General features: G+C 36.8%; 2 protein-coding genes across 3 annotated transcripts; both read right to left on the bottom strand.

Moving 5' to 3' along the window:
- Positions 1 to 746: 746 nt before the first annotated feature.
- Positions 747 to 6358, bottom strand: LOC121294875 (NADH-cytochrome b5 reductase 2). Its single transcript, XM_041219025.1, has 9 exons — positions 6264 to 6358; positions 4990 to 5148; positions 4503 to 4575; positions 3993 to 4099; positions 3729 to 3858; positions 2608 to 2691; positions 2395 to 2480; positions 2151 to 2250; positions 747 to 995 (listed from the first exon to the last, which is right to left on the bottom strand). The coding sequence occupies exons 1-9, from the start codon at positions 6276 to 6278 to the stop codon at positions 823 to 825; spliced, it is 927 nt and encodes a 308-aa protein (XP_041074959.1). The 5' UTR covers positions 6279 to 6358; the 3' UTR covers positions 747 to 822.
- A 468-nt stretch (positions 6359 to 6826) lies between these two features.
- On the bottom strand, positions 6827 to 22446 carry LOC121294874 (ovochymase-2-like). 2 transcript variants are annotated; one of them, XM_041219023.1, is made up of 25 exons: positions 22050 to 22446; positions 18607 to 18715; positions 18154 to 18263; positions 17829 to 17920; positions 17370 to 17542; positions 16845 to 16940; positions 15731 to 15882; positions 14947 to 15142; positions 14620 to 14646; positions 14061 to 14151; positions 13388 to 13521; positions 13158 to 13298; positions 12570 to 12700; positions 12402 to 12495; positions 11787 to 11918; positions 11470 to 11544; positions 10951 to 11134; positions 10653 to 10725; positions 10340 to 10535; positions 10018 to 10157; positions 9418 to 9574; positions 8854 to 8949; positions 7970 to 8120; positions 7524 to 7663; positions 6827 to 7378 (listed from the first exon to the last, which is right to left on the bottom strand). In XM_041219023.1, exons 2-25 carry the CDS (start codon positions 18695 to 18697, stop codon positions 7239 to 7241), a joined length of 3012 nt encoding a protein of 1003 aa, XP_041074957.1. In that variant the 5' UTR covers positions 18698 to 18715; positions 22050 to 22446; the 3' UTR covers positions 6827 to 7238. The 2 variants fall into 2 exon arrangements, with proteins under 2 accessions (XP_041074957.1, XP_041074958.1); XM_041219024.1 differs by lacking the exon at positions 22050 to 22446 and having other exon boundaries at positions 18607 to 19158.
- Positions 22447 to 22567: the final 121 nt, after the last annotated feature.

Genomic DNA, 22567 nt, shown 5'->3' on the forward strand with positions numbered 1-22567 from the left:
AGTTCATATTTCTCTCAAACAAATAAGAAAATAATAAATTATATTGTTACTCACTTAAATGTTCTTAATCATTTAGTTTTGGGGTCCTATATTATAGTGAGCAGCACACTTGCAGGTTGTATACCCTCCTTTTAAAGCGGTGGATTAAACATTTCTCAAAGTTGATTATTTGTTTTACAAGAAAAATAACGATTGCAGAAATGAAATGTGATAAAGAATTATACAGAATGCATGAATAGATGCTAAGAAGGAATCGGAGGTGGTCATACCTTTCCCTTTATAAACAATGCTGTTTATCTTTAGTGCAAAGTGTCTCTGAAGTCCTGCTGCATTCCTTAAAACACAGTCCTTTACAAACTAACTTGCTAAACAAAATAACTGGCTGACAGGGGACTTAACATAAGGTTCCCAAACTGTTTTTGGGACTCAGATCAATGATGTGCCTTGAGTAAATGTATTGTTGCTGTTCAACAACTTGTCCAACAGAAAAGCAGATATCGTCTTTCCAAATGTTTTGCTGTAACATTTAATTTTTAATGCATTTATTTCATGTAAGCTTTAAATGGTATGAGTGTTTCTAATGTTAACAACTGTTTTCTGTCTTGTTAATGACTTGCACTGGGAAAGAGTAAAATCAACATTAAAAGTAACAAATATTTTTGGTTTTGAACAAGTTTCTTTTTTATTGTGATGTATCCTTGCATTAAAAATATATAGTAAACACCAGGTTAAAAAAAAGCCAGGCAGACTTTCCAATGTAAATGTTTAATTGCTCTCAATAAAACACACTTCAGTAAGTAAAAGCCTGGCTCCACATCTGTGTTAGTAAGCAAAACGGGCTCCCTGCTTGTAACCCAGTTTGTCAAGGTTGGGTTGGCATGCAAATTGAATCATGGGAGGAGGGCCGCACATGAGGATGAGGACATCGTCCGCTGGAGGCGGCATGTGATCTTTGATCATATCTGCATTAATGAAACCAGAGCTGTACTTCCAACCTGCAGACAGGAAAACACAAGAATCAGCTGTCAGATCTGAAGCTCTCTGATGACTTCAAACCTCAAATCCGGGTTGGGTATGTTCAATGGTTCTAAACAGTGACAAATCGATTTACCTATACTTAGGAGACTCTGAGATGTTTGCTTTCACAAAGTCCCATTTTTTTAAAATGATTTAAACAGTAGTATTTAGATCTGCCACAGTTTAGATCAGTTAAATAGACACCTGTAGCTTTTTAAGTGTAACAACCATTCTGAAAACCAATAAAGGAAACTAGGCAATCAGAGTAGATCTCTTTAAGAACAGCCAATAAATAGACCAGATAAGCCAGCGCTATTTATTTATTTTTTTTAGGTGTCGACAATGTTTTTTTTTCCCCCTGGTTTTCTCCCCAATTTGGAATGCTCAATTATTATTTTTATCCCGGTTCACCGCTGCAACCCCCCGGGCGATTCAGGAAACGGAGGCTGAAACACACGTCCTCCGAAAAATGCTCCTGCCAATCCCTAATTTTTCGCACTGCGGATCCACAGCGAAGCCACCAGACCTGTAGTGCTGGAGGACAACACAGATCTGGAGGCTCCACTGCAGAGCCACGGGCACCCTATCAGCCACAGGGGTCCCTGGTGCGCGGTGAACCGTGGATTGCCCTGCTGACCTAAGCCCTCCCTACCCAGGTGGCGCTCAGCCAATTGTGCGCCGCCCCTAGGAACCCTCGATCACGGTCGGCAATTACATAGCCTGGATTCAAACCCATGATCTCCAGGCTATAGGGCGCGTCCTGCACTCTACGTGGAGCACCTTTACTGGATGCACCACTTGGGAGTCCCTTCAGAGCTATTCTTGACAAAGGCTTTGTCATTTCCATTCAAGAAACTGCCAAAAAGAGACCTTAAAAGTATAACATGATTATTTTTAGGGCTGAATCTCTTATTTAAAAACAAATATGTTTCGCCCTGAGGCTGGCATTAATTGAAACAAAAGATCACTCAACCCACCCGTTCCATGTCCAGAAACAGGAGGTGTTTAAAAAAAAAAAAAAAAAAAAAAAAAAAAAAAAAAAAGCTATCGAAGCTTTATTAGATCAAGATTGAAGTGCACTAGCTTGCACTAGTTTGCTTGTTTGATATCAAGGGAAAAAGGCATTTCCTTACCCTGTGGTGGCTTGTCCAGAGTATACCACAGTTTAAACTGTTCAGGGTGCTTCTCAACAACCTCTTCCAACTCTGCTCTTAAAAGGATGTCCTTCTCAGTCTAAACAGCAGGAGGACTTTATTAATACTGTATGTAACAAATATGTTTTCCTAATCATATACATTTGGTGTAAGCACAGTTAATGTATTTTTAAGTGTATCCACCTCTGTTTCTTACAAAATTGTTATTTAGAAATAGTCTAACCTGATTAGCAAAAATGAGGTAGCACTTTGTGTCATCTCTGGGGTCCGCTGTTATGTGACGAATCAACTGCAGCATTGGAGTGATGCCTACATGAACGATACAAAAACAATTGAACACCTCAGAGCACACAAATCTGTTCTATAGGTAAAGTTAATTCTACTGTATGAACTGAGGGCTTTTAAAGAAGAGCGCTCACTTCCAAGTCATTCTCACCTGTTCCTCCTGCTACCATTCCAACATGCTTGACAGATTTCTTTGAGGCTTCTGATTTTTTGTCTGGTTGGATTGCAAAATTACCTACAAAAAAAAGACAGGTTTATCTTAATATTGCATACAACACAAAAGAAAAGCATTCATGTAAATTTACAATTTTTTATAAGAACAGAGGAGAAACTATATCTGAGTAATCTGCAAGGAAGAAGTTGATACAGGTTCTTAAACAAAAGGTTTAGTGTACCTAAAAGATTTTTTTTTGTAAAAGGTTGCCACCTACAGGCTAAAGATAGAAATAAAAGTTTAAATCTAACTTCAGCACTAATGCAGCTAATAAGTATTTTAAATATGAGTGTTATACACGGCTACAATGCATAATTTTTTATAAAAGATATAGACACATCAAAACATACTTATTGTTTTAGGGTCTTTGTGGTATTCAGTCTCTGAGATACCAAGACTCTAATGTTCCCTTTGGCATATGAACTAATGTCATTCTGGAGTTGACCACAGCCATCTGGATTCAGTGCAATCTACTTCTAGCAATCACTGGCAAATTAGAAATTACCTTTTAAATCACAGGACACTTAATCGGGTGGTAGAAGCAGATAAAGTAATGAAGTAATAAAATACAAGAAGACACTGCCCTGGGGCTTTTAAAAAGTAAACCACGGTACTTCCCACACTCTGCGTAGGCTAGTGTATAACACAAGTAAATAACACAAAAGCAGGTGCAGCCATATTGTTTTTTTAATTCAACTTTGTAAAATTCTATACCGGTTTAAGTGTTTTTCATCATCAACTAAACAACTCACTGACTGCATTTGTCTAATCATAGACTTGCGTATCATCACAACTGCTAGTTAATAACACACTGATGACAGTTAGACAGTCTTTTTGTATTAAACACCATCCATCTTGTATTTTTCAATGATCTCTACTGTATGTTTATTGTTCTTAATAATTTTTAACTGAACTGCTACAGTAATTCACTTCTCGTGGTGGTGAGTTATTTTGTATTGATACTAACAGAGGGGGTTTGACTTTTAAGACATACAATAGTTGTGAATACAGGCAGACTAAATGTTTGCTGCCCTAAAATTAATGGCAAGTGGTCATACCTTTCCCTTTATAAACAAGCAGTCCATTCGGTCCCCTGAAATCTATGGTATCACCAATCTTCATGTTATTCAAATATTGAGACATTTTGCCACCTTCAGGGTAATTTGGGTGAGTGTTTTTGTAGTACACCTGTAAAACAATTGTGCTGCCTTTAGTTTCTGTGCATTGATGGCATACAGTCAAACACTCAATTACAAAATGCTTGGTAATGCAAAAAGAAAATGACACAAGGTATATAGACACAGTAAAAACTAAAATGTTACCTTTACAACTAAATCCACAAAGCCTGTGTCTTCATCACTGGAGACAGGAGTGTAGGCACGGATTACCAGATTACCGTTCACTTTAGCAGACAAGTACACATGCTGACCTACAGAAATAAACAAAATACTGATATATTAGGAATACTAACCCTTAGCATGTTAAAATATAAACATGACCAGTCATTTCTGTATGTACTACAGCAGAGCAATGGTTGTTATGGTAACAAGTGCACCTTTTGTATTGTGAACGTTTTATTAAGGATGTTATTAGGGATAAATATCTACCCCGCCTTTTCTTCTCAGATTCATTTGATAGGCATTGAGGCTTTATGGTCTGTAGTTACATCAAAAACTAAAAGAATTACATGAAGAGGACTAAAGAGAAAAAAAATACCCTGAAATGTTACAGTACACCCCCCCCCCAGATTCTGTTCAACAGACCTATCATTTGCAATGCAATCTCAGTTGTTTTCTCCAGTAGCATGCAGGAACAACAAAATACATGCTTACCTATGGGGAGGCCAAGTATGTGCTTTGAAGAAGGAAGACCAAATCTGAACTTTTTAGTATCATGGCTAATGTCCTGTTAAGACACCATGGTGTATAGGTGTTAGAATCAACCACACAGCTTGAGATGGCTGTTACATAGAACTATATTTTCCGTGCTTGCATTCAATTAGAATTGGAAAGAGAAAAAGATACATTTAAAAGGCTTGGCATTACTACTATTTAATTCGCACAGGTGTTTGTTTTTGGTACTACTGTATAGCAAATAAACTGTATATCATTCATGTTCTATATTATAAGTCTCAAACCCTACTCTTGTACATACTTTTCTCAAATATGTGTTCATTACGAGTAGGCCTATGCTCAAGCAGCAGGAAATAATTAAACTATTTCTCAGCACATGTCAGCCTGCCAGGGTTAGTATAACATTGCATGATATGGTAATACAGAGTTTCACATTCAATGTATTGTAGTTGGTATAGGATCTTACCTTCCTCTCTATTAAAGGTAATGCATATTTTGTACTGGAGTCCTGTAAGGTTGCAGGAGACTTTTTGGTTTTCTTTAAATCTCCTGAACCCACAGATTTGAATAACAGGAAGAGTACAGTCACTGCAACTACTGACACTCCAATCAAAAAAGTGTGATCCTGAGAAGAGAGGAAATGGTATGTGAAGTGTGATGTAATGATTCAATATAAAATCTGCTGTATTCAGTACCTCGAGTAATGTAAGCAGCACTGGGCTGAAAGGAAAAAAGAAGTAACTTTGACAATGTTGTTGTTTTTAATAATATAGTAAATAATTAATCATACAGTTTGGATTGATTTCTTCTCTACTTACAGTCAAGATAAACCAAGATCTTCTACAGTACATAAAATGGTGGTTAGGGTTTCGGTTTGAGTCTAAATGATGTCTTTCAAATCAGTGTTTTGGTGAAAAAGCATATTTGGAATCTGCTTTTCAAAATACATGCATTTACACTCAGTGAGGTGCTGTACATTGCGCCTACAGAATTACAATGGGAGTCATCACCCCACTCGAGAGCCAATCAAATCGTTTAGTGTCCTCTGCTGTTCTGAGCCAGCGTGGGGTGATTATCCTGCCCTGACCTAAGACTTTCTTCTCTGTTGGAGATGAAGGGTGGAAATGTTTTCCAAACTGTTTTTGTTTATTTGTTAGTTCTATGGACCGGCGAATGTGCTTTCTATAAAATAAACCTTTGATGTTTCTGAGACAAACAAAACATTCAAATACCTCACACAATAACTAAGCCACACTAGACGCAAACGTCTCTGCATGCTATATCTCCACCCGTCACCTGATGTCGTCTCTTCAAATTCAGTTAATGCCAAGTATATATCTGAGTTAGTTTATCGCACTTTGTAATTACTATATTAGTACTAATTATGTATACCCTACTAATACGTTTTTTTTTTTTTTTATTTCTGTATTTCACTGAGAAATTCTGAAACGTGTAAACGTAACGAATGATGTAATTCCAACATGTAAAAAAGGAAGAAAACAATATTTTACTAAGATAATGTAAATAAATCTAGAAGCTACATTTCTTTAAGGTTATTAAATTAACACAGCACGGCAGGTTCAGCCAGGATTAATTAATGGTTTTACAGCCGAGCTGCAGGTATTTTATTTGCTGTGGATACAAAACATTTCAGCATAAATGCAATCTGTAAAATTAGATAAACTGTATATGTATATATATATACTGTATATAAACTAATCGCAAAAGGTCCAGACTTACCAGGCTGTGCTCCATTCTGCCTGTCCTGGTTCGTCTAGGCACACTGTTCAGAGTCCCAGCTCTACTCTCGGACTCGGTGTACTGCCAAAGGCAGTGAACCTTCACCTCAATTCCAAGGTTGTGTGTTAACAGAAACGTGACAACGGAGAGACTACAAGGTTGCAGTTTCTCAATTGATGATAGTCGCCCCCAGTATTTTATAGCTGCATTCAAATGTCGACACAAGGAATAAAGTACAGTATGTATCCGAATTCCCACCTACTGTAAGTCAATAGATTTAAACTCTTCTTATTACTGGTGCAACTCCACAAAAATTTTAGTTACCCAGCCGGTTCACTTCCTCTGACCTTTTCTATATTATTAGAGCTGAATATACGTTTTAAAGAGTGCATCTTCACAAACAATATTGCCCTCTCAAAGTTTTACTGTGTTTCAAGAAAAAATAAAGGGACTGTGGTATTGTTCAATAATAATAATAATAATAATAATAATAATAATAATAACAACAATAATAATAATAATAAAACAACAACAACAACAACAAAACAAACAACACTCAACACTTTATTTGTAGTGCTTTTATTATGTTATGCAAGTGCTTAAATTTGTGTTTGAAACTCGCATTGATTGATAAATACAATTTGTTGAGCAAAATATAAAAGATCTCCAAGACATTGGCAATATGTCACTAATATACTGTAACAAAACTGGTATGTGTTTATTTTATTTTTTTTTACTGATTACAGCATATCATGAAAAATATATTCTCAAAATGACTAAGAAAACACAAATAAATGTTGTTTCCATGAGTGCTACAAGTTTGTGGGATTTTTTATTTTTTTATTTTTTTTGTAATTATTATTTTAAGCTAAATACATTTGGTGCCTATTGTATATTAAAAATGTGATGTGAAAACATGAAATATTCTTGTGAATATTGAAATGAGTTAATGCAGATGGAAGGTGTGTTCAAAAACTATTCGTCCTTTGAATCCTGAACACTGTACTCCAGCATAAATCCAAGTGCAGTTCCAACAGCATCGGAGGTGAATTCCACAGTAAGAGCAGTGCCACTGGACCACAAAGTGCAGGGCTTTGTATCGCCACAGAATTTAACTGCAGAATAAACCAAAAAGGTATTAATATACACATTTAATATTACTTATAATACAAACAAATGCATTAGAAACCATAATTTGGCTTTCATTCTTGAACATATCCACAGCTTTCCCAAAGGTTATAATTACAGAAACAACCTAACCTTTTAAATTCTTGTCTTGAGACATTCCATTATACACAGCAATGAAATCAGAGCAGTTTCCTCCATCTGTACTAATATTGAATTCTTTGAACTCCACTTTGATGATCTTATCCTTTGGCGCAATGATTCTCCACTGGCAGCTGAAAAAAAAAAAAATATATATAAGATCTTCAATATCTCTGAATATTAACACCTTTAAGACATGCAATCATGAGATAGCTGTAGAAATCAAGATATTATTACAGAATATGTATAAAATCAATCTGAAAATGGAATTGCATTCCATGAGTTAAACAGCATCAGATTTATTAACAGGGTGCTAAAACTCACCTAGAACTCTTGACTGTTGATTTAGTGTTAGGGGATTAATAAGTCATTGTTGTGGTAATCACAAGCAGAATTATTGTAGTGCCCGTATTCACCAGCCCAGAATGAAACAAACGTACCTGACGTCATTAGGGTAGTTGTTTGGGTAGCCGGGAGATTGGACCTCTCCTGCTGTTTGCAATAAAATGACATCTTGACAGCCAGAAGCCAAATGAACTTCGTCAGTAGTGTTTGAACACTCTGAGGTCTCCATGTGCAGGAGTGTGTTGTCTAAAACAAAACAGAATATTTGAAAAGCATTGAGTTCAAGGGATTTTTTAGTGCCTTAAGCACTTCAAAGCTATATATTCAAACCTGTTTTTTGTTCCATTTGTCCATCCTATGTGTTTCAATTTAAAGCAGAGTAATATCAATGTGGTCTGAATTGGGACTCTGTCAGTAGGCGATTGTAACAGTTACTGAGAGCGTTTACTCTGGCCCTGTTGCTCTGATAGAGGAAGTTACCTGAGGACATACGTGGGACAGAGGGCTGTATATCATTTTACTGTTGGGAAATACTGTATTTGGGGTAGGTGAATGCATTTACAAATGGCATTTATTGGGCTACAGACTGCACTTGGAACCAGCGAAGCAGATATTGAGTTTTACAGACCTTATTAAAAATGATTTTAGCAGAAAAGTTTGTTCACTCCACTTTGTGGTATCAGTTTTGCATTTAGAGTGAATTACATAAACCATTACAGGTATGTATACAATATTGTATATGTGTTAACAGTAGTTGATTCATTAGTGGAAACTGCCTAGGAAGGATTTGTGTGTTTCAGGATTAGTGCCACAGTTGGAAGTTATGATATAAATACAGTGATTATGCAGATGTTTTTTGGTAGAAGCTACAGTATATGGAAACAAATTAATCCATAAAGATTCAATCATGAAATCTAAAAATGAATACATTCAGTTGACAAATGTTTTGATAAGGCGTCAGGTGACAGGTCTTAAGTACCAGTCATTTCATGTTGTCCACCTCTCTGTTGTGAATTATTCTCTGGCTGCATACTGTTCAGTGATTTTTGTACGCCTTCAGGAATATCAGCAGCAGCTGAAACACAACAGTCATGTATAATGAGTTCACTGTATTAAATGTGACATATTATAACCCTATTATACCTTATATTCAAATTCAACATTGAATACAGATGTTCTACAGTATGCTACTGATATTTAAATGATGATTTTGAGTACTATACACAATGGTTGTTACTTGTTTGAAACACCAATAGTTCAATGGCATAGTTACAGAATACTTCCATAACAGGGCTGGTGTTTTTAACTAGTCCTCAAAGGACACAGTGGTTTGCTGACTAAAAACACCAAACAGAAATGGAAAATCCTAGAACCTTTCATGGTAAGTGAGTCACACCCTTGGATCGCATCTTTGGGCACTGACTGCAACATGATTTTCTAGCTGGCATACCCTTCAAGCCAGATCACACACAGTCATTTGGGAACTAATGTAACAGCAGGTTTATTTTGCAGCTATTCTATGACATTGCACTGCGTTACTTACAGTTGAGCTGTTCAAGAATCCAATCCATGAAGGCAGGAACACTGGCATAGACTCCAGGTTTCTGGGCTTCCCCACAGCCAGCGCCCCAGCTGGTAATCCCATAGACAATGTAATTGGAGTGTTCAGAATGGCACACCAGTGGACCCCCAGAATCACCCTGGAAATGTGTTTTTTTTCAGTATATATATAATTGTAATTATTTAACAATGTCAGTTTTTTTTTGTTTAATGACAGTAACATAAAAGTAAATAAATCCACAATTAGACATACATCCATATTTGGTAGAGACTGGGAAATATTATATTGTCCCACACCCGCTGCTGACTTAAATGCACCCTGTCACAAAGGGAACGTAGACGGAATCTATAGAACAAGAAATGCAATCTTATAATTCAAGTACTGTTGTACTCAACAATGAAGTATTCAGTGCATGGTAATGCTCTGAAAAAGCACACACTGCATAGACTGATAAATATGGTAATGTACTGTACAATAGCTGTTTGAGTACAACAGAACACGCAATGTGAGATATTTCAGTAGCCATTACAAAGTATCCTATTGTTTGCTTGTTTTTATATCAAACCTCGGCTGCTTCCTTACCGTGCAGGTGTCCTTTCCTTCCTGCAGGGGGAACCCTGCGCAGAACATTCTCTCTGTGGTCCTGTCAGGATAGTACTGACTGCAGGCCTGCTGTTCCAGCACAGGCACCTCCAGTTGCTGTAGTTTTTCATCAGATTCACCTTGAAACACATTGAAAACAGTCAAGTAGACAAACGTTTCATCTAATGCCATCATCAGTGAAGTCATTTCTTTTTTAATGTAATGGTAAATGAATAGCTGCTACGCATGTCAAGATACCAAACCAAAAGCTGCTTAAGTAGAACTCAGAGGATGCACCAGGTAATCAATGTCCATGCCGTACCTATGGCTCTCCCTCCCCAACCTGTGACAGTGCAAAGGCTGGACGGCTCCACTTTCTGTCTGTTTTCAGGAAGACAAGCTGGACGAGCATAGTTATTATACTGAAGGGGAGCAGCCAGCCGCAGCAAGGCAGCATCATAATCATTAGAGGAGTCGTTATAGCTTGGGTGAAGGATGATGCTCTTCACTGATCTTTTCTGTACAAATATATAAAAAAAATAATAATAAATAAAAAATTTAAATAAATAAATAAATAAATAATATTCCTGTATAAAATGATGTATTATTTGACGGTTTGTTTGACTGGCACTCACCTGCTCTCCTGGGTCTTCAGTTGAAATGTCATGATCTCCAGCAACAACTACCAGCAGCTTTGAGTATGTTTCACTTAGAGACAAAGAGGTACACTAAAGTGTTAACATCACTGATTGAAGGCACTCTAATGAAACTGTACCAGTACATTTTCACGTTAATTCTACAGTTTTCTTTCCCCATGAACATACCATGGCTCTATGTTTTTAACATTGCTTCACTGTGCACTATGTCTGAGATTTTCCTTGATTAGCTTTGCTACATTTTGCAAGGTGCTGAGAGAAAGGTAATATCACTCACCGGCCCTGCAGGCAGTGTGCTGCAGTAAGGATCCAGTCCGGCTTGATAATGACTCCTCCACAGACATGCTCACTGGCAACACGCAAACTGACCTGCCAGGGCCAGGAGTTGGGGACCGCCTCCTCACCCCCAACGATGCGACTGAAGACAAACCTGGCGGGGACCAGCGACACTCCACACACATCTGAAAAAGAGAACCGCGTTACATGCAACAAACAAACTGCTGTTGGCTTCAGTGATTTAACAGAATATTTATTTAAATATTTATTCCAAGTAAGTTTTTACAATTAACTTCATACACTGTGATATAAACAATGGGCGGGCAGAGGGCAGAGCCCTGTTTTTTTTTTTATATACCCGCTTCCATGGAAGTTCAGCAAGGCAAGATTTCTCTCTAAAATAAAATTGATACACAAGGTTCTTTGGTGTTGTCTTGTCCTCATATGACCTTCCATTGCTTCTACTCTTCATTAAAAAGATACATATAGGGAGCTAAATGTTCAAAAGAATGAAGCAAACCATTTGGCATGTCTGTGTATGGGATTTCTGTTGCTTTAGCCGGTAAGTCTTCAGATCCTTCCAGACCATGCAGGACTGTTGGTTTAAAAAACAAATACATAATCAATTATGAAGAAAACTGCTTACCATATATTTCTATATACATTAGGGTGATATACAAAAAAAAAAAGTGGTAAATGAGTTTAGTGAGTTATGATGACAGGAGAGTGACATATGGTACATATGGAGTTAGCACAGGTGATCATATCATATTTCCAATACTATGCTATACATATCCACATTTTCATATAACATATTATTTTTACAGTATAACGCACCTGCTTTACTAATGAAGGAAAATGCTGCACGGAATCCCCTGTATGAATGGCTGCTGTCCGAGGTAAACTGTATAACCAGCACGTTTTCATAGCTCAGCACAGGCGGTGGGATGGTTGAGCCACACAACGTAGCTAAAAAAAAAAAAAAAAAAAAAAAAACAAAAAAAAAAAAAAAAAAAAACCTAAATGTTACTGGGGGCATACAAACAACAAAGAAAAAAAGACTTGAGTTTAATGAGCCATGGTTATAGATAAAATAGTGTGTAAATAGAGAATGGTTATAATGATAGACAACTATTAACAATAAACTAAAGAAAAACTGCTATAGCAAAACAGAGTGAGTCTCGGACTAGTTAACTTTTTTTTATGGAAGCCTAGTGTGTGCACATTCATGCCATGTATGGCATGTACCTGTAACCTTTCTAGTTAAAGAGTCAGAGGCACAAATCTGACAGCAGTAAAAACACATGTGAGCATACCTTGGACCCTAAAGAGTTAACTAAAGCATTGACTACCACATAACAAACAGTTAGGATCATTAGCACCTATTCTTGCCATGTTTTTAGACGAATGGAAATCCTAATAGATCACAGCTGCTGTTATAACATCCAATACCTATTTCCTCTGATCCTGCTACATCGCCGTACACTTTAAGGGAATCGTAGGCACAATCCGTGGACTGTTCAAGTTCAAAATCTTCAAACACCAGCTGAAAAACATGTGTTCTGTCAGTGCTGGGGAAATGGCTGTATGAAATGAAATACGTTGTCTCTATACAAATACCTCAATGACATAGTTTTCTGGAGCGTAGATAACCCAGTGACAGTCTGCTTTCTTGTTGTACAGCTGGGGATAGTGCATGCTCTGAATAATACCCTCTGCTAGAAGGACAGCAACTGATCCACAGCCAGAGCCTGCAATTACGTGAAGGACAATTATAAATGACACACCCTTACCACTTACACAAGCTCAGGTAACCAATGATGCATTTATTTTTTACAATGTACTTCACCAGTTTGAGTTGAAATATTTGATCTCCTTACCATACTGCAGTAATTAGTATCAACAGTAAAGGGAAACTATGATACAGGTAGAGAAGACATGTGATTATACAGCATGAATCCTTTGTGTGTAACCACAACATCTTTGCCTCAGGGACCTCAACAAACTCTGAGCGACTGCTATGTTTCTGTGGTTGCACAATTACCAGAATGCATGTGTTGTTGGAATTCAGTGGGGGCTATTCTGATATAAAAAAATAAAATAGAAATAAAACAAAGACTGCATTTTTAGATAATGTCTCAAAAACTCCAGCAAGCTAGACAGCTTAATAAAAAATATGCTTTATAATATTTAGCCTGGAAAACTTACCTAGCTGAGAATCTGGTTCAACAGCTTTGTACGTCATTGAAAACCCAGTTCTGTAATTGTTGATATCTGACAGAAACTTCAGCGTGACATTACTGGAGCCAATCAGAATGGGGAGTGGAGATACACTGCCACAAAACCGGCCTGTAACAGTAATTGAGTTTCACAATAATATTACCACTTCAGGGGAACAGAGATCAAGATTTTAGACGTGACTACATGAATATACTCACCGATTAGCAAATTTGCCTCAGCAAAAACAGCAAGATAGTCACTGTTGCAAGAACTGCCACCTTCAATATCAAACCGTAAAAACTTCAGCAATATGTATTTTTCCTCTGGAACATGTATAGACCATACACACAATCTGAAAAAGTAAAGTATTTAACAGATGCATAATGAGTAATCAAATGCATTGCAATTGAAGACCATGCATGTAGTTTTTATTGGCAGTTCTGTTATGTTGCTTTCTATCAGGATAAGATTAATTGCACTCTGTTGCAAAAAAAGTCAGAGCATTTACATAATAATTTCCCCTTGTGAATAGGCCAGTTGAAGTGTGCAGTCACAAGAAATATCTGAAATGCATGCACTGTCAGCCTTTGCTGAACAATAGTCCCATTTAACACAAACTTTGAACTGGCCAAGTCTCCATTGCTAACACAGTACCATACACTGAGCCTAAGCGCTGTACACCAATACTCACCAAACATAATATTTTGTCTTTAAATATCAGTAAGTGTGAAAATATCCCTAAGTGTTGAAGGAGTCGCATTTAAATTAAGAAACAAAGTGAAAAAAATCACTCTAATAAATACATATCTTCATATCTTTAGGGTTTGATGGATTCTATTACTGCACACAGCTAATTCTATTTCAGATGGAAGTCTTGTTTATAATACTCACTCATTGTTCTCATAGAACTGATTGGGTTTCTCTGGATAATCTATACCACCTTCCGTACCAATCAGTGCACCATCTGTGGCACTGCACAGTTCTACATGACAAAAATATTAGATCTATAAACAACATAAAACCATAATAAAAACACATTTTAATTTAAAATCTCAATATGCACTACTTTTCATTCATCATTGTTATTTTTATTACCTAGAACAGTTCTACACAATATTGAGAAATATGCAGATTTTGCAGTATCCTAAAACATCTTGGGATTACAGAAAAAAAAACAAAAAAACAATAAGACTAAGCTTGTAAACATGTTTATTGTAAAAACTAATATTTCCCAGTACAACTTTATTAAATCCTTTGTGTATTTATTAAAGCTCTCTCTGCTCCAAATAATACACTCAATAAACACAATGAGCAATCAGGTAGAAGAAGACTGTACATATCAGCAACAACAACAGTGCCTGGTGTACAGCTAACTTTGTACTTGTGTAAACTAACAATGTTCAAGAGATGCTTATTAAAAGGATTTAGCACAAAATTTATTATTACTTACTTGATGATTTTTTCATTGTACGAGTCTCTACAACAAAAAAATACACAAATGTTAGGCTATCTGTACCACAAAAGTTAGAATAAACCAACTTTTAATCACTGGAATGGAGTCTTTCAAACACAAGTGCTTTCAGTGAAGCATCTTAACCCTCCATGCAACAAGCTAAAGAAACTATAACTTTTATCCAAATGTTCCACAGCCTGCATTTTAAAAAATATATCATCACGCAATTACCCATACATAAGTATTCTGTGCTATATGCATTCTAAAGGAAGTGGTGGTCACAAGAAGATTCTGGGACATTCTGTATCAAATCCTTTTCATTACCTTGGGTTAGAGTTTTCTGAATCCAGGGCAGAAAGAGTGTCACATTTGTAAAGACTCCTGGTGATCCTCTACTTGGTTTTGATTTGCTAATGTTATTTATCCAGCTGCGGGCACAGCCCATCCCAAATGATGTAATTCCAACAAGAGTCCAGAGACCCGACTCCCTCTGGCAAACAAGGGGACCTCCAGAATCTCCCTAAATTAGACACAGGTTGATCCCGGCTTTAACAATGCATGAAGTGCCACTAGTAACATACAAAATTACCAACTGGTGTCCTGTCTATTCCTTTGTGGAGATTTGTGCTGTTCTGTTATTTTTAATACTCATTGCCCTTATAAAAGTTTATCATGGTAAAAGCATAGCAAAGTGCAATAAAGCATAGTGAAAGCATAGTAAAGCATAGGCAAGCATTGTAAAACTCGGAGGTGTGTGGTAAAGCATATACAAAAAGCATGGCATACCATACAAGGGAAAAGCATGGGGAAACTACTGTGGTAAACTTTTATAAGGGTACTGCTTCATGTACAGTACATTCAGCTAACTCTCCTTTGGGGTCTATTTGAATGGTCAAAATACCCAGCTGGTATTTTCCACAGTGATTTAATGACCACCTTGTTGATTTCACCAGTGACCTGCATTTTAAGATGCCAATTTTTAGATCCCTAAGTAGTAATTCAAGCTGCAAACGAAAATACTTTATACAGGCTGAGCATGGTAACAGATTTGTAATATTTAACAATAGAAATAGCATGTGAAGACAGTATCTATCCTTTTATCACACACCTGGCATGCATCTTTTCCTCCCTCTTCAAAGCCTGCACACAATACACTGTGCCCTTCCACTGAACGACTGAAGGTTTTCAGCACACCGCTACACTTCTCTGCCTCGATGATTGGCAGTTGTACCTCTCGTAGGACATCAGGGAGCATCCCATCTAAATAAGAAATTAAATTCAAGAAGCTGAAAAAGCATAATCTGATCATTAACCATCATTAACTCAGTTGATCAGAAGGCAGCAGCCTACCATGAAAAAGTAGTCACTATTAACTGAATTAACAATGTTGATTAACTGCAAAGCAGTCCCTTTCAGGGATTCTGACATTGTAGCTAACAATAACCACACAAAACATAGGGCAGAACGATGGCCTAGATTTGGATGTTCTGAAGAACGTGAAGATGTCTGTGCTATATCTCTGTTAAGGAGGAGAATAATTGTCTCCTATTGTTAATAACAGCCCATGAGCACTTACAACACACACACACACACACATATATATATATATATATATATATATATCTATATATATATATATATATCTATCTATATATATATCTATATATATATATATAATATCTATATATATATATCTACGGATATATCTATATTATATAATATATATATATTCATGTCAGTTGTGTTGATACGTGCAGTTCCATAATGGGGGAGCTAAATGCATACCAGTATAGTATTTATGAATATGTGAAACAGATATTAATGCATATTAGTACACTGCCCCTGTCACTATTAATCCTTTTACCCCTGCCCTGATACAAGCATATATGTAGTTAAGAGTGATGAGCCATTAGCGTGATTTTGCAGACGCTTTAAAGAGCTTCTTTAAAAAGCTGAAGTTGACAGCATGCTAATCTTGTTTATGGGCCCCAGTTTGCTAATGTTAGTGAGGAAAATGCCTTAAGCCCTATGAAGTCTGTGAGGGAAATTAACTGGCACTTGAATAATGAGATCCATTTCTGTACTATGTTTTAAACCTGACCTGGATTACACTTATGGCATTACAGCCATTAAAAATGTAAAGCTGCAGTACTGCCATTCAGCCCCATGTTGGCTAATGTTGGCCCATGAAGCATGAGATAGTAAAAAAGCAAAGCACTTACTTTCCTTCAGACGCCCCCATCCCGTGGTAGTGCACAGAGTTCCGGGTTTGAAGACTTCATCAGGATGGGGAAGACATATAGGCTGGACTTTATCACCTGGATTGTTTGTAAAGAAATAGTAACCATATGCAATGACCTGTTCTAAATGGATGATACTGATTATTTTATAACACTTAATATTCGTAACTTAATAGGCATAATAATTCTAATTAAAATAAAATACCAACACCCACTCTGAATCAACAGTAAACAGTAACTGTGTTTAACACTTTTACTTTGTGTTTTTGCACATCCTTAAAACCAAACAAATGAAGTTGTAATTCCCCGATTCCGCCTGCTGTATGATGTGTGTTCTTTCTCTATTTTTCTATAGAAAAACAGACCACTAGGAATGTGCAGCTATGATACCTGCCCCCCTGTGAAATCTAGCTTTTGTATAAAGACTTTCAATTTACTAACTCAGAGTTTCTTGCTTGCTACACAAAGGTGATCTACTGCATGTAAATGAGTCATGGAAGAGCTTACTGAATTTAATTTGTCCATCCAGCTCCAGCAGTGAAATGTCATAGTTTAGCGGTTTAGCCAGGTTAAACAGTGCGTGGGATATGGTACGTTTTACTGGTAGGCTCTGCTCCTCTTTGTCAACAGTAGACTGTTTATAGTCCCCAACAGAAACTTTCAACTCTGTTAATGTTACACTGACATACAAAAGGGTTAAACATGTATCAATTCCAATGACCTTAAACACTGACAGCAAAAAAGCACATATGAATGACTATAGTGTAGTACGACTGATAAAGACAAATATATATATATATATCTCCAAGCAACTGTCATTACTTTGTGGTCATTACTTTTACAGATAGTGGAAAAAGCCATCACTTTCTGGTAAACGATAATCGGTAAGAGAACACAGACAAACAGACTGCTATCCTATCTAAACAGTTATTTGTACAGAACAGAGAATACAAATTGTTTCCCTACTCAGAGTCAATGCAGTGTGCTGCTGTTATAACCCAGTTTTCAGAGATGATAGTCCCTCCACAGATATGCCTCCCTTTTTGTTTTAGAGAAATCTAAGAATAAATCAGAGAAAATACATAATACTAATAATAATAATAATAATAATAATAATAATAAAATTAGTATTCTTCATTTAGGTGTACTCCTCAGCTATTTAAAGTCTGTTTATGAATCCAATAAAGTTTGACATTTTTCTATAAAAACTCCCAAACTGCTGCATTAGCTTCATAATAACAGACATAAGTGAAAGCTAAGTGAATCGGACCTGACAATCTCTCATTCTCACCTGCCATGGGTGTGATCCGTATGCAGATTCCTGCCCTCCAACAATTCGAGATAAAAAGGTGAAGAAGTTTGAGACCTTGCCTTCCATTTGACACAGCCCACATTTAGGACCTATGAAGCAAGAAAAAAAAAAAGTCAAACACACTGGGGTTCACGTTACTGAAACAGCAGCAGATTTAAATATTGTCACCTTAAAATACTAAAAGCCTATACAATACAATTATTAGAGCAGAAGTCCAACGGTAGATGCATTGGATGCTGATTTATTGAAATACAGCCCACTATATCATATCTATTCTAAGGATTAGCAGACAGAATTCCTAAACAGCTAAATTGGAACAATACGTTTCCCAGTGCGATTATGTTTTGGAGATGAAAGGTCTGTACTGGTATTATAACTTTATTTAGCTTTACATTATGTACACTTTTTAAAAAGTTGACCCGTGCTGCTTACCTTTTTCGGAGGGCAGGACAGCGGCATAGCTTTGCCTGTAGTAGAACAGCGCCAGCAGTGCAAAATAGACCTTTACAGAAACTCGTTCCATCCTGCCTCAGTGATTGATCTAATGAGACAACAGAAGCTCATTTATAGAGGTGGACAGGACGTGTCACACAGTGGGAATCAACTAATTAGAGTGGAAGTTACTTGTTAACCAGGACACGAAACATTAAGCAGAGCAGGATAAAGTTTTGTAACTCCAGCCAAGTAGAACACCCCCCAAGGCTGGTTTCCTACAGCATTAAACCCTTTATGGTACTGTGCAATGTGCCCAAGTCAGTTGGCATCATAATGGACTTTGGGCATTCAGCATGGCACTGCTTGATTCACCACATTAAAAGAAACGCAGCATAAAAAATATCAGCGATTCACAAAGTGGTCATAAACAAGGTCAGCTTTACAGTCGGCAGACAGGACGAGCTGTTCTTTAAAATACTCATTGTTTTGTCTCATTAAAAGGACTCTTTTTATGTGCACATGACAGACACAAACAGCTACTCCCTGTCACCCAGAGATGGGCAGGTGCTCAACTATGGTAAGCAGTACTGAAAAATAAGCTTGGTATGTAAATGTGAAATAAAGGCACAAATCTAACCACACTGTCCCTCATGTTTACAATATAAAGCATAGTTAAATTATATATAATATATATACACACACACAGTGCCTATAGATAGTTTACACACCCTTTCAAAATTGTTACCTTTTGTTGCTTGAAAAAAAAAAAAAAATATATATATATATATATATGACAAAGTTGTTGAAAGGCACAGATCAGGGGATGGGTATAAAAAAATATGCAAGGTGTTGAATATCCCTTGGAGCACAGTCAAGATGATTATTAAGAAGTGGAATAATCAGAATGGCTGCAGAAGAAATTCCGCGTTTTAGAATGGCCTAGTCAAAGTCCGGACCTAAACCCCATCGAAATGTTGTGACAAGACTTGAAGCAAGCTGTCCATGCAAGGAAGCCCTCAAATATTACAGAGTTGAAACAGTTCTGTAAGGAGGAATGGGCCAAAATTCCTCAAAACTGATGTGAGAGTGTGACAGGGAGCGTGAGGATCTGAGCTGCAAATCTCCCTCCCGACCCAAGAGGGCACTAAGCAGAGGTACTTGCATGCCTGTTCAGAGATAGGCCGGCTTGGAGAGAGGGGTGGAAACGGAAGTTGGCCATCTTGGTGCAGGGCGGAATGACCATATTAGGGGACAAAATCACTGTGATCAGCTGTGCTGCATTAGACAACTGGCAGGTGTGCTGAGTCGCGCTGATCATGGGGTGGAGTCCCCTGGTATATAAGGGCTGTCATTTTGTAAGTGCGAGGCTTGTTGAGGTAATACTGGAGCTAGGTTCCTGAGCTGTGTGTTTGTTTATTTGGTTATTTTTGTGCTACGTGTTTGTGTTTAGTGTCAGAGTGATCCCTGATGCCAAGGAGCTGCCGCACCACTGCCAGCACTTTTCACCTTGGACACCACACACCCCGGACAACAGAACTGGACACTTAAGCACCTGAGCACCTGCACTTTTCACCACCCCAGGAGTGCACCCAAGGAGCCGAGAGGGACTCCTCTGTTGGGACTTATGATTTATATTTTTGTTGCTTTGAACTGTGTTTTTTTTTGTTAATAAAGTTCACCCTACCATTGTGGTAGGGTATTTGCAAATTCAGAAGTGACTCTGTGACGTCTGCTCCACACCCACACCCACTGCACCGTCACAGACAGACTGACCAACAGTTACACTTAGTTGAACTTATTTCTGCTCAAGGGGGTGCCACAAGTTACTGAATCTAAAGGTTCACATACTTTTTCACACCTGGATATTGAATTTAGAATCATTTGTGGCTAAATAAATATTGAAAAAGTATCATGTTTTTGTGTCAATTTTTTAATCAGGTTATCTCTATCTTTTATTAGGACTTAGATTAAGATCTAATAACATTTTAGCTTTGAAATATATAAAAATTCTAAGGTGTTTTTCTAAGATTCCACAAGTGTTAAAAAAAGAGTTAGACAATATATTATATATATATATATATATATATATATATATATATATATATATATATATATATATATAATATTATATATATATATATTATATATATTATAACTATCTATAGAATATTATACCGATGGGTTCCCATTCTGAATATTGCTTATATCATAACGAATATAAAAGGGCTACTGTATTGGCATTATGGAGCAAATGGGAGCCATGACCCTACCGTGTTATAACCGATTCTACACTATAACAAGGCGCGTTATAACCGGTGAGCACTGTGTGTGTGTGTGTGTATATATATATATATATATATATATATTAATATATATAATATATATATATATATATATAAGTTCTAAGAATCAAATATTTGAAAGCTAACCTCATAATTATAATTATTGGATGGCTCACCGCATGACAACACAAAGTATTTTATCTAAATAGCTAAAAACTGGTGACAAGTACATAATTACGGTCTTCTGTTTGCAAGACCAAATAAAATCAATAAAAATTCCAGCAGAACAAGGAGCAGAACAAGAACACAATGACACTCATTACACTGAATTTAACACTGCTAGAAGCCAAGTTCTTCCAGATGGAAAATTGGACAGGTAACTGTTGTTTATTTTTCATTACAGCAGTCTAAATGTGGTAACAAATGCAGTGCCTCACAAGTTTTACAGCCTCCCCCAGCTAGTAAGTTTATATTGTCAAAATGGAAATGGTTGTCTTAAAAAACACAGTCATTGCTCAACCATGTTTAACACAAAGAGCTGGTTGTGATGAATACCGCTTTGACATTTGTGTTAAATGTTTAGGAGGTCTGAGACAGGAAACTTGCACGCAACTGTAGATTGTGTAATAATGACAGTAAAAGTTGTGAGACAACTTCTGAATGACACAATAGAAGCACTGAAGTCAACAGGCTTCGTAGAACAACATGCAACATTCACATCTACCAGTAACATGGGTTGCTGGTAATGTCAGCTATCACAAACAATGGTATTTTGAATATAAACAAAAAGCTTTTAATATTTGCTATTAAAGAACCCCTGACTCCTGCCTAAAAAGAGTGGTGTTTCTTGTAAAGCACAAAAAAATGAGCTGGGACAGATATTAAATAAGGCAGCTAGAGTTTTGTAAGGATTCTTTTAAAATATATATTTTTTTAAATGTGATTTCACTGATGCCAGTATATCATCTTCTTGAGCAAACATCTACAATGTAGCAAAAAAAGAGAGCGAATTTAATGAAATGCAATAAGTAATACCTTGGTACCATTTCTGTTTTTAAGTGGTCTGGGAAACAAAAGGCTAGTTCTCCTGCAATCAGTGCTTCTGTGGAGATACAGTTTACATTGAACAGTGATGTGCAGGAGACTTGTAGGAGTTACCTTCCATGCAGTCTTCCTGTGCTTTTAGAGTGAGGCAAGGAGAGGAGATTCTGAGCAGCTAGACACCATCCATGGTGCACTGCAGTAAGAAATAAACACAATAAAGGAATAAGGTCTTTTATAAAAACAGTAATATTAAAAAATTATACAAGCTGTAAATTAAAGAAAGAAAGAAAGGATAGTCATTATTTTGATCTGGTTGCAAGAGAATATTTTCATGGTTAAAAGGCCGTGTAATTAGTATCTGCTGTGCCGGTTTTTGTTTTCTTTGAATTAGTGCACCAACCACAATGTAACAGCAATTGATCCATTGAGTAAGTCTGCCTGGTTTGACCTGAGAGTGTTACAATCAAATCTTAATAACACGTTCAAAAAAGGTCTCTCTCTCTCTCTCTATATCGATATATATATATATATATATATATATATATATATATATATATATATATATATATATATATATATAAGCACACACACACAGTAAACTCTTGGGTATGCACAACCTGAACTGGGTGTTG

The sequence above is a fragment of the Polyodon spathula genome, chromosome 19 (assembly GCF_017654505.1).
Source record: "Polyodon spathula isolate WHYD16114869_AA chromosome 19, ASM1765450v1, whole genome shotgun sequence".
Lineage (NCBI taxonomy): Eukaryota > Metazoa > Chordata > Actinopteri > Acipenseriformes > Polyodontidae > Polyodon > Polyodon spathula.